This window comes from Monodon monoceros, unplaced genomic scaffold (genome assembly GCF_005190385.1).
Source record: "Monodon monoceros isolate NGI ecotype Baffin Bay Population unplaced genomic scaffold, NGI_Narwhal_1 Super_Scaffold_19, whole genome shotgun sequence".
NCBI classification, from domain to species: domain Eukaryota; kingdom Metazoa; phylum Chordata; class Mammalia; order Artiodactyla; family Monodontidae; genus Monodon; species Monodon monoceros.
In genome coordinates this window covers 81,648,238-81,663,309 of record NW_021703775.1, presented here as the reverse complement: position 1 = coordinate 81,663,309, position 15,072 = coordinate 81,648,238, and the positions used below count along the sequence as shown (strand labels likewise).

Genomic DNA, 15,072 nt, shown 5'->3' with positions numbered 1-15,072 from the left:
AACGCTGGACAAATGCTTGCCTAATTTTACTTAACAAGAGAGGGCTGCGTGATGAACGAGCCCCTTGGAAGTGTTTGCGGCTCGCTCAAACTGAACCCACCTTCGCGGGGTGGGTGATGCTGGATCTGGTGGCAGCGCCAAATCGCTCTCCTTTCGGGGTTGGTTTCCGCCTGGGGAACTGACAGGCGACAATGGCCAGAGGGCAGGTGGGCTCCCCGAGGGCAGGGTAGCCACGCGCGCCCCGCATCTAACGACTCGGATAAGTGAACAAAAAGCGAATGCATGCAGGGGGCCAAGCTTTTGTAAACGGACAAAAATGAGCTTTCCAAGAAGCAACAGCTATCGCACGTCTTAAAAGTGACCAGTTGGTCGCCGAAGGAAGGGACCAGTTGGGACCTGCTACTGGAGCCCCTACGGAGCGACCCGGGAAAGAGAGCCAGCGCACGAAGACAGCCAACGAGCGAAGGCGTCGGACTCCGCAGGCGCCTCCGCAGGCGCCTCCGCCTCCCAGCCCCCCGGGAGCCCCTCCTCCCGGCCGCTCGCCCCGCCCGGATATCTGGCCTTGCCCCGCCCCCGGCTAGTCTCCTCGCCCGGATATCCGGCGTGGCCCCGCCTCCCGGCTACCGGGGTAATGGCGGTGTGCGAGGCGGTGGCGTGCGGAAGCTCTCTGCTCTGGCCTCGGGTGTTGTTCTTCGGCGACTCCACCACCCAGGTACCGCCGTTCGGCGCCGTCCATTCCGCGGAACCCGGCTCGGCCCCCACGTGGCCCGGTCTCTTGGGCGTCCTCGCCGCGCCCTCGGGGGGGGGCGGCACCCTGGCCGAGAGCCGCGGGCCAGGCTTCTTCGGTGATTCCTGGCTCTCCCCTCCGCGCGGGAGGGGCCCATTCCTCCCGACTGTTATGAAGTTGTCGGGGCCGCCTCCCTGCACCCCGCTTCCCCCAGCAGATGCTGCCCCAAGGCCTGGACGCTCACAGAGCGTCGTGTCCCTGCCGCCTCCAGGGCCCCTTCGTGACACCCTGGCATTGGTTCATTTCTCGGTGTTGGTAACTTCAGGGAGGATGACATCTTCAGGAGGGCAGCGCGGCTTTGCAGTCCTGGACATACGTTCCGTTTAGTCTTAGGGGGTCTGTTTGACGGATGAGACGAAGTGCAGGGAAGTCAGGGACTTGTCCACGCCACGCGCTGGGCGTGCCAGGGCCTGGGCTGGCCGCTCTTTCCTTTCTGTGTCATTTTTCATAGGGATTTTGGGAAGACCTGGCACGTTGTGTTCATCGTAGTGTCTTCCTGGTCAGTGGCTGTTGTCCTTTTCCCTGAAAGGTACTTTGAATTTGGTCACAGCGGGAACAGTGCTTTGTGTGCCACGCGGAGCTTCCTGGGGCGTCACCTTGCACAGATCACGGCGGCGCCTGAAGCACTTCCTGCAGTTTCGTACTTCCTATTCCATGCGGAAAACACTCAACCCCCGTGCTTCCTCTGATGGGACATCTCGCCGCTCTCTTGAATGAGATGCCGCCAAGTGATACCGACCAGGGTTCTTGGCCTTTCCAATCAGTAGAAATGGATAAGAGGCCAGTCCAGAAATTCAGGCAGGGCTTGACTGGGGCTCCTGCACCTGCAGGAGGGGAGCGAAAACAATAACAGGTTCCCTTGCTCGCTCCCGCCCCCAAAAAGAGGCCCGAGCGGTGGGAGGCGAGCTCGTTCCTTACATGGGGTGAGGGTAGGGGTGTGTCCAGGGGTCGGGCGGAGGGGCGGCTGAGGTGTTTCGCCCACCCCCTGGCGGTGTTGAGAGCAGGGGGCACGCGCAGGACCCTGCTTTGGCTCTCTGCTCTTCGGAAGTGGCATTTGGGTTTTTGGCCTTTTTTGTGTCTTGTCCATAATTTGCCCCAGCTGCGCAGGAACGCGGTTATTTTTAGTCCCTTAGCGTTTCTTTGTATTCTGTTGCTGAAGGAGGAGACGTAGGTCCAGGGGCAAGCTTTGCAGCCGAGGACCCCAGGTCCCAGATCACCTTTTCAGCCAAGATGATTTCAACTCTCATTCAAGGAAAAATAGATGTTCTTACTTCAGGGAGGGGGAGCATGTTTTAAAAATTACCTTCCCATGGTGTTTTTCATTTTGTTTTGTTTTATTCTTCTCACATTCAGACATGACTTCCTAAACCAGTTTTCTGTGTGTATGCTAACAATTGGTAACGTTATTTTTAGGCATCTAGGGCAGTAAGTACTCTCCAAGTTCCATGGGAATGTATATCAAAAAATATTCACCGAGTTCTGTAATTAATTTCTTTATTCTTTCAACTATGAAGAGGTAGTGTAGTGTGGGTTTCACTTCCTAACTGAACATACAGTTGATTTCATCTCTGGTACCTAGATTTAAGTAATTTTTCTAGATAACAGTGAGTCTAATATAGGTCTCAATAAAATGCAGGTGATTGGCTCAAATCCAATTGACAGGGAAGAAAACTACCTCTTGCTTCCAGAGTGCTGCTGAGGTGTAGCTCTAGTAATCCCTAAAACGACCGCGGAGCAAAGCAAATGGTGAAGGCGGAGAAGTCAGGGAGTACAAAGAGAAAACAAGAGGGGAGTTGCTGAGCATATGGCCTAATTACATGATGAAGCATAATGGGCTTTTCTTTCTGCAGTTTTCTTTCCAGCAGGGTGGGTGGGGAGCGTCACTGGCGGACAAGCTGGTCAGGTGAGAATAGTTTCTAGATTCCTACTTGAGTGTTTATTGATGGAGCAGAGAGTGAATGATGCAGTTTGAAACAGTAAGTTCCTCCTTTTTTTGTCTTTGCAGGCCTTTCCTAGTTAGTGTGTATGAGGGGTTGGGGGAGAGAAGGGCAGCGCTCAGGTTCAGTTAAACTTTGCCACCTCATGAAACCAAACCCTAAAAGTTGTAAAATATATTCGGGGCTTGGATCCGAAAATACAGCTATTCACTATCTAAACAAGACAAGTTCTTTTTCAGTTATGGTGGGTACGATTTAAATAATTAGCAAGGAGTTCAATTGAAAGAATACAAAATATATTCTAAAACCAAAGTTGGATTTATTTTTGGATAGAGATTTTCCCCCCAGATTCTCTTTATAAAAGATATCAGATATATAAAATAAATAATAAAATATATCAGATATATAAAAAATATTTTAAAATATATCAGATTAATAAAAATAGTGATGATTTTGGTATTCCATTTGCCAAACGGAAATCATTAAAAGGGAAACAATGTTCCAGTTCAGGTGCCAGAGACTTTAAAATACTTCATGTTTATTGTCTCATTTAATCTCTACAGCTGCCCAGTGATTTATCATCCTCCTATCCGTCTTACAGCTGAGAAGAATAAGGTGGAGAGAGGTAGATACCAAAGCCACACAACTAAGAAGTGTCAGGTGGCCTGGCCCCAGAGCCCAGGATCCTCCAGCTCTGGGGATGACAAGGGCCCTGCTCTCCTGCCGGAGGGTGAGTCAGCTGCTGTGCGCCGCTTTGTCAAGCGCCTGGCCCGTGAGAAGTGCTCCATAAGTACTGGCTCCTTATTTTTTAAAAATTCAGTACCTGTTTAATCAGTCCATTAACCTTTTCTCATCAAATAGAAGATACGGAAAAGCTAAATAATTATTCAAATGGTCTGAAAAACTGCAGGCATTGCAAATGTTTCTCCAGTACATAATAATGTTAGTACTAAAATCTTGTCAGAATTGTTTACAGGTGTGATTGCTAGAAGACCATTTAATTAGCAAGTAGTTATTTTTCAGAATTGAGAGTAATTATAGGAAAAGATGAAGCTGCAGACAGTGTGTGGTCTGTTAGGCTTTATCTGTGTCACTCTTAAAAGCATCTTGTGACAGCAGGCACAAAACCGAGCGGCCACCGGGAGGCCTCAGCTGGGTGAGTCCCGCCTCCCCTCTCCTGGGCTCACTGCCCTCGGCCAAGCCCGAGAGAGCCCGTTGTGAACCAGAGTGGCACCGCGGCCCGGAGCTAGAACCCAGGCAGAGCGGGCTCCTCCTGTGGGCGGGCGGGCCACGTTGACGCTGGGGGTGAATCTTTTGCAGAGACTGTCTGCTTCAGCCACGTGCAAGGCCCAGAACTGACTTGATTCAGTGTTTTAATTTCACCTAACTTCCAAGTTTGAAGGTTATTAAGAGTCACCTTACTGTGACTGCCCTTCTGTACTGCCTACATGGATAGCAATAAATTTAAAATATGTAATTGTGTCCCACAGTGACATCCTTAAGTTTTAGCTTTAAATAAGATCTTTGTATACTCAGTACAAAAAGCATTTTAACCATTCTTAAATCCACTTAAATGCTTTTAATTTATTGATATATTTTCATCAATCTTTTTTTAGCCTTATCCAAGTATTTAACCAAAAATACTTGGTTTGAAAAGTTAGAAAAAACTCACCTTTTTCAGTTTTTAAAAGCTTCTGTTTGCTTTTAAAGATATGTTCTTGCCTGTTGTCATTTATAAAAACCTAATTTACATTTTTTCTGGAAGGCAATCAATCTTACAGAGCCTGGATGTTTTGGGAGGAATCTTTTAGTTAATTCCTATCCTTTTCCCAACTTCATCTGAACTTAAATACCTGTTATTAGCCAGGAATTCATGTAAAAACCTTTCTTAATTTTCCAGTTTCTTCCAGCCTTTTGAATAACTTGGGCACTATTGATTATGTTATTCAGTCCAGAGAAATTCAGATATTCTTCCCCTTTCAGAAGGGAACTTTAACAGTTTCAACCATGGGCCTCACTAGCAGTTTTTTTGGTTCACAGCCTTATAATAATGATATATATATATTTTTTAAAATCTATAATGGCTGGCATTTATTGAGCTCCTTGTACGTATCTGGCCACTACATTACTTTTAATCTTCACATATCCTAGCAGATTGGGTATTAGTGTTCATCTCTCACAGCTGGGAAGACTGAGGCCCAGAGAAATTAAGTAAGTTGTCAAGGCCTCCTTGCCAGTCGAGGGCAGCGAGATCCAGGCACTGGCTGCTCTGCGTCACTGCCACAGCATACAGGCCTCAGGGAGGGAGCTGTTCTGCCGCTTGCTTTTTTTTTTTTTTTTTTTTTTTGGTGGAGCGCAGGCTCAGTGGCCATGGCTCACGGGCCTAGGCGCTCTGCCTGCCTCTTGCTTTTTAAAGTGCTGCTGTGCGTGACTGAACTACTGGATGGATGTAAGACAGACTTGTCAAAATTCTAGAGTGTTCCATTTTAAAGTATTCTAAGTGGAGGCTTTAAAATGGCTAGTCAGCATTTTGTAATCGTTACACACTAAAAACACAAGAACCACACTTAGAAATAAACGTGGCTGAAATTTTGTTGCCCCCAAGGCTTATAAATGCTGAGAAGCATCAAACCGGAGTCCCTCCTGCAGTTCTCTGGCCTCTGGTGCTTGGCCTTTGGCCTGCAGTTATTTCTTGGTGCCCTAGCTTCTCTGCTTAGTTGCTTATATGTAGGAATTTGAACCATACACCAAAATTAACCACATCGGTTTGCTAACCATCAATTGAAGTTGGAGATTCATTGGGAAAAAAATTTTTTTTAGTGGACAACTTGAAACATCTACAAACCTACCCGAAGTCACAGCTACACAGTGTTCGAGCTGGGATTCTAACACAGGCAGCCAGCTCAGTTTCCATGGTTGGTTTTTTCAGTATACCATACAGTACTGTGAATCAAATCATACATTTTTAAGAAGGAATAAAATGCCCGTTAAACTGGTTTAAACTGAAACACAACTAATACGTATTTACTAAAACTACTGAATCAAAACCACCGGGTAATAATGAGAACCGTGTGTCAGTGTAGTTTGGCACCTGTAACAAATGCACCCACTGGGGGGTGGTGTAGGTCGTCGGGGAGTGGGGCTGGGGGTTAGGGGAAGTCTGTACCTTCTGCTCAGTCTTTCCGTAAACCTAAACCTCCCCTTAAAAAACGGTCTGTAAAATAAGTCTCAGGAATTCCGTGTACGCTTATCCCATTAGAGTTCCAGCTTATTAGTGCCTTTCTACCTTTAATACCTGCCTGCTGTAAACTCCATTTCAAAAGTACCCCATCGACCATGCATGAAATCAGCTAGTCTGCTTAGCCCCTCTGTTCATTATTATTCATAACCTCTCTCATCAAGGAATGGGATGGACTTGCTACATCTTGGAACCATGAAGGGGACGAACATGCCTCAACTCTGCTGCTGCTCTGATCTTACCAAAGTGACACCTGGGCAGCAGCAGGGCCATGGCACAGAGCGGGCACTGTGATCCCAAGCACACCCTCCCACACGGAAGGTTGGCTACAGGCGACCAGAAATAGTTCTTTGCTCACAATTATTCTTTTTTTTATTATTATTTTTTAATTTATTTTTTAATTTATTTTTTTGGCTGCATTGGGTCTTCATTGCGCGCAGGCTTTCTCTAGTTGTGGCGAGCAGGGGCTGCTCTTCATTGTGGTGCGCGGGCTTCTCATTGCAGTGGCTTCTCGTTGCGGAACACGGGCTCTAGGTGTGTGGGCTTCAGTAGTTGTGGCACGTGGGCTCAGTAGTTGTGGCTCTCAGGCCCTAGGGCACAGGCTTAGTAGTTGTGGCGCACGGGCTTAGTTGTTCCGCGGCATGTGGGATCTTCCCGGGCCAGGGCTCGAACTCGTGTCTCCTGCATCAGCAGGCGGATTCTTAACCACTGCGCCACCAGGGAAGTCCCTACAATTCATCTTTAAAAATTTTTCATTTCAGAAAATGCGATGTTCTGAATCGTGGATTTTCGGGTTACAATACCAGATGGGTGAAAATTATCCTCCCGAGGCTAATCCGGAAGGGGAACAGTTTGGACAGCCCAGTAGCAGTTACAATTTTCTTTGGTGCCAATGACAGTGCGCTAAAAGGTAAAGGCATTCTTGTTTTCCTAGTTCATTTTTGGTTTTTTTCGTTAGGGCAAACTTAAATTTATATACTTTTTTCATCTGTTTACCTGTCTCCCAGTAGGTAAAGTTTTGCCAAATTTATAATGAGTTCCCTGAGTTTACTTCCTTGTATTTCTTCTGGCTTTCTTTAATGTCAGTGAATTTTATTCCCGACTTATTTTCTACATGCCTGGGTCGTTGGCAGACCTAAAATTTCAAGCACTTGACTGTTTTTTAGAGTCCAGTAGTGCTGTGCTCAATTTCTAATATTTCTTTCTCTTTAGTTGATGTAGTTGGCAGCAGAGAGGTCAAACTGCTGGACACCTTGCTGTGTGACTCACACTGATGGAAAAAGGGTAGCTCAGGGCAGCAGCGCCCTGACCCAGCACAGGCTTGACTCCTGGGCGATGGGAAGCAGGTCTGAACAGGAGACATGTCTCCGTATTTCTGGAAGAACTGCTGCTGTGACTAGAGGCACAGGCCTTTCTTCCTTTCCTACTCGTGAAAGGAGAGCCCTCTGCTCAGCATAAAGGAGAAGAGTAGTCAACTTCCAGAGGCTTCTCCCATGCCCCACGCCCGGCAGCAAAGGTCTGCTATTAACAGGCACACGGTCGGGCCTCTCCGGTGAGGCTGGACAGAAGGGAAGGAAGGGACAGCTGCCGACTGTGATGCAAGGAAGTCTTGCCGCCTGTGAGATCATAGACTACAGGTGTTAGTGGAGACTGTAAGCTCGTTCCAAAAAAACCCAGAAGTTTTCAAACAGGTGAATTTCTATCAAATTTAGGACAGGGAGAAATACTTTCTAAGTATAAAAACTTAGAGGAAATTGCAGTGGAGGAAACTGCAAAGGAAAACATAGATTTGTGAAATAAATTAGCTGTGTCAAAAAACTATTAAAAGAAAATGACACATTAAGGAAAATGTTTGCAAAGGCATGAGAGACAAAAGGTTAATGTCTTTAATGTAGAAATCAATTAAGAAAAATGTTAACTCCAGTTTAAGAAATAGGCAAAGGCAGGAACAGGTAATCGAAACAGGAGAAATTTAGTAGCCAGTACATGTTTGAAAATGTGTAAAACTTCTGTTAGCCACAAAATGAAAACTGAAACAAGGAGTTTTGGTTTTTTGACTCTCAAATCCATGATTTTAAGCAGTAATACTTACAGCTGACAAGTGTGGAAAACAGGCATTCTTACAGTACTGGTGGGAAAACTTGAAACCTTTCTGGAAAGCTTCCCTAGAGACTTCCCTCATCTAGAAACCCAGCCTAAGGAAACACCTAGTATGTAATGCAGCCAGGTATATGTGTAAAGACTTCTATGCACAGTTATTTATAATAGCAAAAAATTAGAATGCTGCACAGTAAGGAAATAGAAGCATCCATTGTGGTCACCCGACAACTAAACACCATGTTTTTGAGGACTTTTTGTAGGCACAGAGATGCTCATAATGTTATGTGGAAAAAAGCACAATATGGTCGTTTATCTTCAGTGTGATCCCTCTTTTTTTTAAGTCTCCATATCTGCATGGAAAAGACTGGGAAGTATGACCCAGTGCCAGCAGTGGTTTTCTGGGTGGCAGGATCATGAGTGCTGTTACTTTTCTCCTAGATTACACTCATGTGTGGTTTGCAAATGGCCTGCCGGGAGCCGTGTGTGAGCCTGTCTAGAAGGAATCCTTTGCAGTGACGTTAGCTGTTGCTTAGTTTATTTATTGAGGGCTTCCTTCCCGGCAGGCACCTTGCTCTAAGTGCCTTACACACTTTGCTGATGTAATTTTCACAGCTACTCTATGAGGTAGACCCTACTGTCATCCTCATTTTACCAGCGAGGAAACGGAGGTACAGAAAGGCTGATCATTTGTCCAAGGGCACGTGGCTAGCCAGTGACAAAGCCGGGCTAGAACCTGGGCAGGCTCACTGCCCAGCGCAGGTCTTACTTCTTAACAAATTCAGCCTAATTGACTAATAGCCACATGACCAGTAAAGGAGGAAAGGCGAGAGCGCTTACAAGGCCCTGAGCCAGAGCCTTTAGAGTCTGTTTTATGTAGGACTCTGTACTTGAACTCTTGCCCCTTCTCTTTCTGCGCTTGGCGCTAAACAGTTCCCCAGCGATGCCACGAGTTATGCCCATTTGTGAATGTGCATTAACCTCAATTGTCATCACTTACAGCAAATGTGCATTTGGGCTGAAGTGTCCGCGTTGCTCCCAAACAGGTGAGAACCCCAAGCAGCGCATCCCCCTGGAGGAGTACGCGGCGAACCTGACGAGCACGGTGCAGCACCTGCAGTCCGTGGGCGTGCCCGAGAGCAGGCTCATCCGCACCACGCCGCTGCCGCCGCTCTGTGAGGCCGCACAGCGACAGGAGCGGGTGAGCTCCTGAGCTCAGGTGAGCGTGGGCCCGGATGCCGGGCCCAGGGAGGAGCAGGTGGGACCTGGTCTCCAGCCTGGGGCCTCAGCTTCTTGGGGGCCTGTGAATTCCCGTCTGTCTGCTTTAGTCGACAGAAGTTAAAGCAGAGCTCCCAGCATGTCGTAGCGTGACACAGAGAAGGATTCTGGCCGTGCGTGAGTCAGGCCCCGGGCCTGGTATCTGCCCGGCTCCGGGGTGCACAGGAGGCCACCGCCGTGGCGCTGAGGGTCGGGCTGGCTGCGCTTTGACACTGACATCCGCACTCGGGGTGTTTTCCTGACTTCTGAACGGCAGGGGGAGGTCGCTTTGCCCATTTCCACCTGCACGTGGCCCCTTCTCCACTGCCACCAGTTGCCGCCTCCAACTGGTGGTTGAGTGATCGGAGGCTGCTCCGGGGCTCGCCAGCGCCAGGGTTCTGGCTCCCGTTCTGTCCCCACCAACTATGCGTCTTGGCACTTTTATGTGCAATACCAGGACCTGGCCAGGTGCGCAGGATACAGAGATGACTAGAACCCAGTTCCTGCTGTTGGGCTAGCAGGGGAGCTAGGCCAGCTGTCATCACATATTTGAAGGGCGCCGTCACATAAAGAGGACAGAAGGCCCTGCTTGTTAGCTCCACAGGGCAAAGGGAAGACCCCCATGGGCACCATCAAGGGCGATTTTAGGTCAAAATGATGGCTTGTGAGGTGGAGAGTCGCTACAGGAAGCATTCAGGCTGAGCCTGGACGGGCAGAGGAGTGCGGCCAGAGCTCAGTGCTTCTCACGTTGCAGGTCACGACCCATGCGCGGATCGCGAAACCAAGTGAGTTGTGACATTTTTTTAATGGACTATAATAGAATAGAAAAATCTGTATCTAGAATGCGGTGGGCACGTCTCATGAGACTGTTGCACTCTTGTAGACGTGTGTGTAATGAGTCCTGTATCACTCTAGTTTTAGCCACGTTTATGACTTTGGACCACGTGTGGTTCTCCCGTGGTCCCAGATTAGCAGATCAGTGTCATCTGGGAACTTGGCAGAAGTGCAGATTCTTGGACTCATCCCAGACCTGTGGAAGCAGAAGTCTAGGGGAGCGCCCAGTGCATCTCCCGGTGATCCTGTTGTACCTGAGTGTGAGAGTCCCCACACTGCGGGGGCGGTGGGCAAACCACGCCCCGTCGCCTACAACAAATACAGTTTCACTGGCCAGGCCCATGGTTTCCACGTTGTCTGTGGCTACTTTGGAGCTGTGACGGCAGGGCTGAATAGTTGCCCGTAAAGCCTGACTCCTGTCCAGCCCATGGCAGAGAAAGGTTGCTGACCCCCAGGCTGGCCTGGGTGACCTCTGTGCTCCCTTCCAGCTCTCGCCTTCTCTGGTCCAAAGTCTACAAGTGACTTTTCCACTACGTGGCTGTGGCTTCTCATTACACATAATAATTCGGGGCCTGAGCCCAGCGGTCCTCCCCACCGTACCCCGTAGCAGTCACTTGCCCAACTCCGTTCGCCTCTGGCCTGCACTCTAGCCAAGCCGCTCAGCTCCCCTGGCCTTTTCTGCCTCTGTGTCTATTCGGTGTCCTCTAAATGCCCTCCATGGCCCCTCATCCCCATCGTCCTTGGTCCTGTGCTGGGGAGGGCAGCACACTAGTGACCCGTGAGGCCCGTCCTGTGTCCCCCAAGCCCCGTGGCTGGCCCACTTTGGGTCTGTAGGCACACGCCTGTTCACTTGAACTGAGAAACCCTCCAGGTAGTAGAACTTGCACAAAGACCAGCACTTGGGTTTATCAGTTGCATAAAATCCAGCAGTTGGATTTTCTCTTCTCCATAGGGTGCAAATTAAATCGCCTCAACTTAGTCGTTGGTGAATATGCCAGGGCCTGTTTACAAGTAGCCCAGGACTGTGGGATTGATGCACTTGACCTGTGGACCCTGATGCAGAAGGACAGTCAGGTATAGTGGCATGCTCGGTCCTGTCGGGTGAGTAGGGTCACGCAGAAGTGACCACGCTATGCACTGTCCGCCTGGAGCAGCTCTGAGTGGGTGAGACAGTTGTCCTTTTCACCAAATGGAATGAAAACGTTGGCTGGAGTGGAGGAGCTGCAGGGCCGCCTGCACACCCAGCACCGTGCTTGGCCTGGTGCTGTACCGCCACCCAGCAGCTGGCACCATGCTCTGGGAACCCCTTTAATAGAAGTTGGCATGTAGTGAAATGAATGAGCAATAAATGGTTCATATTTAAGAACATCTAGGCCAAGTTTTATAATATGAAGAGGGGGAAAGTTAAAAGAGGCAAAACAATGCATTTAAGTAGAATATGGTGTTAACTAAAATTCATATTTGAGGTACGGAGTTCTAATTGGTTTATAGCCAGAAAGCCCACTTACAAATATAAAAGGTAAAAAAGCCAGTCCCCGTGCAGAATGACACAGCCACCCCGGAAGACAGCACAACAGCCTCCTGTACAGTTAAATAAACGTGCGCTTACGTGGGACCCAGCAGTCCCACCGCAGACGAGGCGGCCATGTTTGTGTTCCTCTGCACCCTGACTGGACTTGACCCACCTTGTGCCGTTCCCAGGTCGGGAGCAGGCTTGGCCATGTGACCGCTGAGACAGCACCCAGAGCTGTGTTTTTGTCTGCGTTACGCTTCCACCTGAGATGGTTTGGAAAAGTAATGCTGCTAGAGAAAAGGAAACTGCAGACTGCTGGGCTAGTGGCTCTTTGAAGTCCTTTTAGACTTACTTAACGTATTAAGAGTCCAGAGCTGGGAAGGTCTTCCTCAGCGATCATCTGACCTAACAAACACAGCAGAGATGAGAAAACTAGGGCCCAGGAGGATTGCGGCCAATCGGAATCCCTGGTCTGCAAGTCATGAACCAGTTCCAAGTTCTAATGGGGATGGGGGATGGGCGGAGCTCCCACGTAGGGAAAGGATTCTTCCCCAAAGGAGAAGGGGCTCCAGGGGTGGGGCGTCTGGACTCTGGACAGTACAAAGTCTTTTCATCTAATACTGTGCCTGTCAATTTAATTCCTAGAGTGAGAAGAGTCGAAAACAACTTGACACACTGGGCCCTGAGCTCTTGTAACAAATTTTTCACTTTGTTGGCTACATCAGTGTGCTGTTACTCACTCATTGATCCTCTTCTTCCATCTGCTGACTTGGAAGGACACTTCGGCTCAGGCGCTCATTAATGGTGTGAGGTTCTGTGACGCTCCATGTGTCATATGCAGACACTGTCCCTCCACAAAGGGCGTGGGAGCATTTGATGAGCTCACGCAGCACCAGAGGCTGCTGTTCAGGCCGGGGGCTCGCCGCCTGGGGCCACAGCTGGGAGACCAGCCACCCCTTTAACTGCGTTCTCTTCCCCTTACAGGACTTTTCTTCTTCCTGTTTGCCAGACGGACTACATTTATCACCAAAAGGAAATGAGTTTTTGTTCTCTCATCTCTGGCCTTCGATAGAGAAGAAAGTCTCTTCCCTGCTTTTGCTGCTCCCTTACTGGCGAGACATGGCAGAAGCAAAACCAGAACTAAGTCTTCTGGGAGATGGGGCCCACTAGTCACAGAAAACCAAGTCCAGCTGTTAATCTACAGAACAGGAAGTCGCCAGTGCACAAAGACCCCAAGATAAGTGGTCAGAGAAGTTCAAGCCTTTGCTCGTGACCCTGCAGTAAAACTCACCAACAAACATCTGCCACCAGGATTAACAAAGCATCGGACGTTTTCAGGACGGCTTTGTACCTAGGCACGTCGTGGTTTGATAATAAATATTTATTGATGGATGCAGGTGTCGTCAGTGCCACAGCTACAAAATACACCCTGAGCAGCTTGTTAATTTTATAAATGGAAAAAAGGTAAAGACAGTGTTGGTTTTTTAAAAAGTCACAATTTTATAAAAAATGGTTTCTTACATTCAGCTGGGAACCATTTCACTCTCATACATACACCCACACACCCCACTCACCTTATATCAGATTGCAAAAGTGTTAACTATAAGAATATTATGACTAGTTAAAAGACAGCAAATACCACAAGGTACAAGTTCAAGTATTAGTGTAACAGGTATCTGCGTAACACACATCCTTAGAAAAAAAGATACGATTTGTCACAGGTTTGGTTGATTGCTCTCAAAGCTTACAAGTTATCTCAGTTAAAATGTGTTCGCTGGTGAGCACATTTCAGTACTTAGCAGGGGAAAAAAGCTTTTAAAAAGGAAATCAGAATTCAACCTGATGGTTTCTATCCTTCACACAGTAGATGCAGACCATACTGAAGCACTAGATCAAGAAGTAACATGGGTCAGTACCAAGGGTTTCTAGCAATCAGTTGTGTGGGGAGAAAGCCCCAGGCCAGCACATCACACCCGGTTCTTTTGGCAGAAACCATCTCCTGTGCATTCTTGGCCACTAGTGTTTGAGAAGAGGCGACCATAACTTTCTTATTCTGAAGTAGTTCAGGCTTTCTGAATGGCGAATGTTTTAAGAGGATGGTGACAGTATTGATACATGAAGATACTTCAGAAACACACAAAAACTGCCCAGCTTTCTGGGGTCCTAAAACAGTTGGCAGAATTCTGTAGATTCATGGAGCTACAATTTAAGCTAGATTGTTTTAATTCTAGACATTAGAGATTCTTAACAATTTAGAATTAAGAAACCTTATCCCTAAATTTAGCAGTGTAATTCCCTTCTTCTGCTACAAGTTCTAGGTAATACCTAGAAACAGAACCCACATTTTGGAGACTGTATACATTGGTTTTTTCTCCCTTTGTCTTCAAGGCAAAAGAATAAATAAATCTATTCTGTGTTCCAGTTATCCTCACGAGAAACTGCTAAATGCCTCATTATGTTTGCTGGATCATTACAGTGTTCAAAAAAAAACTGAGCATCTCCCTGATCAGTGCCGTTCCCAGTATAAAAAGTTAATTTACAAAAATGTAAATACTCATAACCTAATCCAGCTGTATTTTCTGCTTTTGCGTCAGAGGTTGAAGGATATCTTAAAGATCAAAAAAACTAAAACCTGAAAGCCTCAAAATAAGCGAGATTCACCTTACCTCTTCAGAAGGAAAAGGGCCTGACCACACAAGTATTACGTATGCGAAGGAAGTCCAAACACATGACCAGCATCTGCTGTGAAGTCACTTCCTTTTTTTCTCCCAAATCTTCACAAAAACTGCAGTGATTTGAGGTCAAATCTATAAAAATATTCTGCACACGGAAGTCAGAGCGCTCGGGACGCGGTCCTGAACTAGCACTCGGTTTCCTTGCTGTCAATGCGGTTCTGACGCTGCAGCTTAAAGGACGAGGCCTTTTCGCTTCTGGTGACCGGATGGTCCGTGAGGTCCTCGAACGACTTGGCGGCCGTGCTGCTATTTGGGAAGGGGTCCTTCTCGAAGCCGTCCTCGTCGGCGTGCGAATCCGTGCTGGGGTCCTCCTGGATGGTGTCCATCCGCTGGTGGTCCAGCTTTGGGGCCACGGGCACCAAAGGCGCGGGGGGCACCGCAGGGGCAGGCTGTGGGGGCTGCAGGCGGCCCGGGGTCGGGGGTGCGGGAAAGGGCTTGATGACGCGAACCGAGGCGGAATCCATGCTGCTCAGCATCTCGACGTTCTGGAAAGACACGGAGTAGGTGCACCCCAGGTCCCACAGTCCCAGCCTCACCCGGCAGATGGCCGCCCCCGCCGGTGCCCTGATCCCCACGCTGGGGAAGGCACCCCAAGAAGCGACTCGAGCGGTTAGCGTTCAAGTCCTGACACGCCGCCGTTTGAAGACCCAAAGGAGACTCACAAGAAACAACGC

The 15,072-nt window shown here is 48.3% G+C and overlaps 2 protein-coding genes across 5 annotated transcripts in view; one reads left to right on the top strand and one right to left on the bottom strand.

The window, feature by feature from the left end:
* The first annotated feature begins 605 nt into the window (after positions 1–605).
* IAH1 (isoamyl acetate hydrolyzing esterase 1 (putative)) lies at positions 606–14,288 on the top strand. 3 transcript variants are annotated; one of them, XM_029231502.1, is made up of 6 exons: positions 632–712; positions 2,638–2,690; positions 6,724–6,872; positions 9,106–9,260; positions 11,081–11,224; positions 12,648–14,288. In XM_029231502.1, exons 1-6 carry the CDS (start codon positions 632–634, stop codon positions 12,831–12,833), a joined length of 768 nt encoding a protein of 255 aa, XP_029087335.1. In that variant the 3' UTR covers positions 12,834–14,288. The 3 variants fall into 3 exon arrangements, 1 of the variants encoding a protein (XP_029087335.1); XR_003794841.1 differs by lacking the exons at positions 2,638–2,690; positions 9,106–9,260; positions 11,081–11,224; positions 12,648–14,288 and having other exon boundaries at positions 606–712; positions 6,724–6,853; XR_003794840.1 differs by lacking the exons at positions 632–712; positions 2,638–2,690; positions 6,724–6,872; positions 9,106–9,260 and having other exon boundaries at positions 9,285–12,467; positions 12,648–12,851.
* Positions 12,665–15,072, bottom strand: part of ADAM17 (ADAM metallopeptidase domain 17) — a 52,418-nt gene continuing 50,010 nt past the window's right edge. For both annotated transcript variants that reach the window (XM_029231499.1, XM_029231500.1), the window contains one exon: positions 12,665–14,883. In XM_029231499.1, coding sequence (XP_029087332.1) covers positions 14,524–14,883 — 360 coding nt within the window. In that variant the 3' untranslated portion in view covers positions 12,665–14,523. The remainder of the gene's footprint in view (positions 14,884–15,072) is intronic.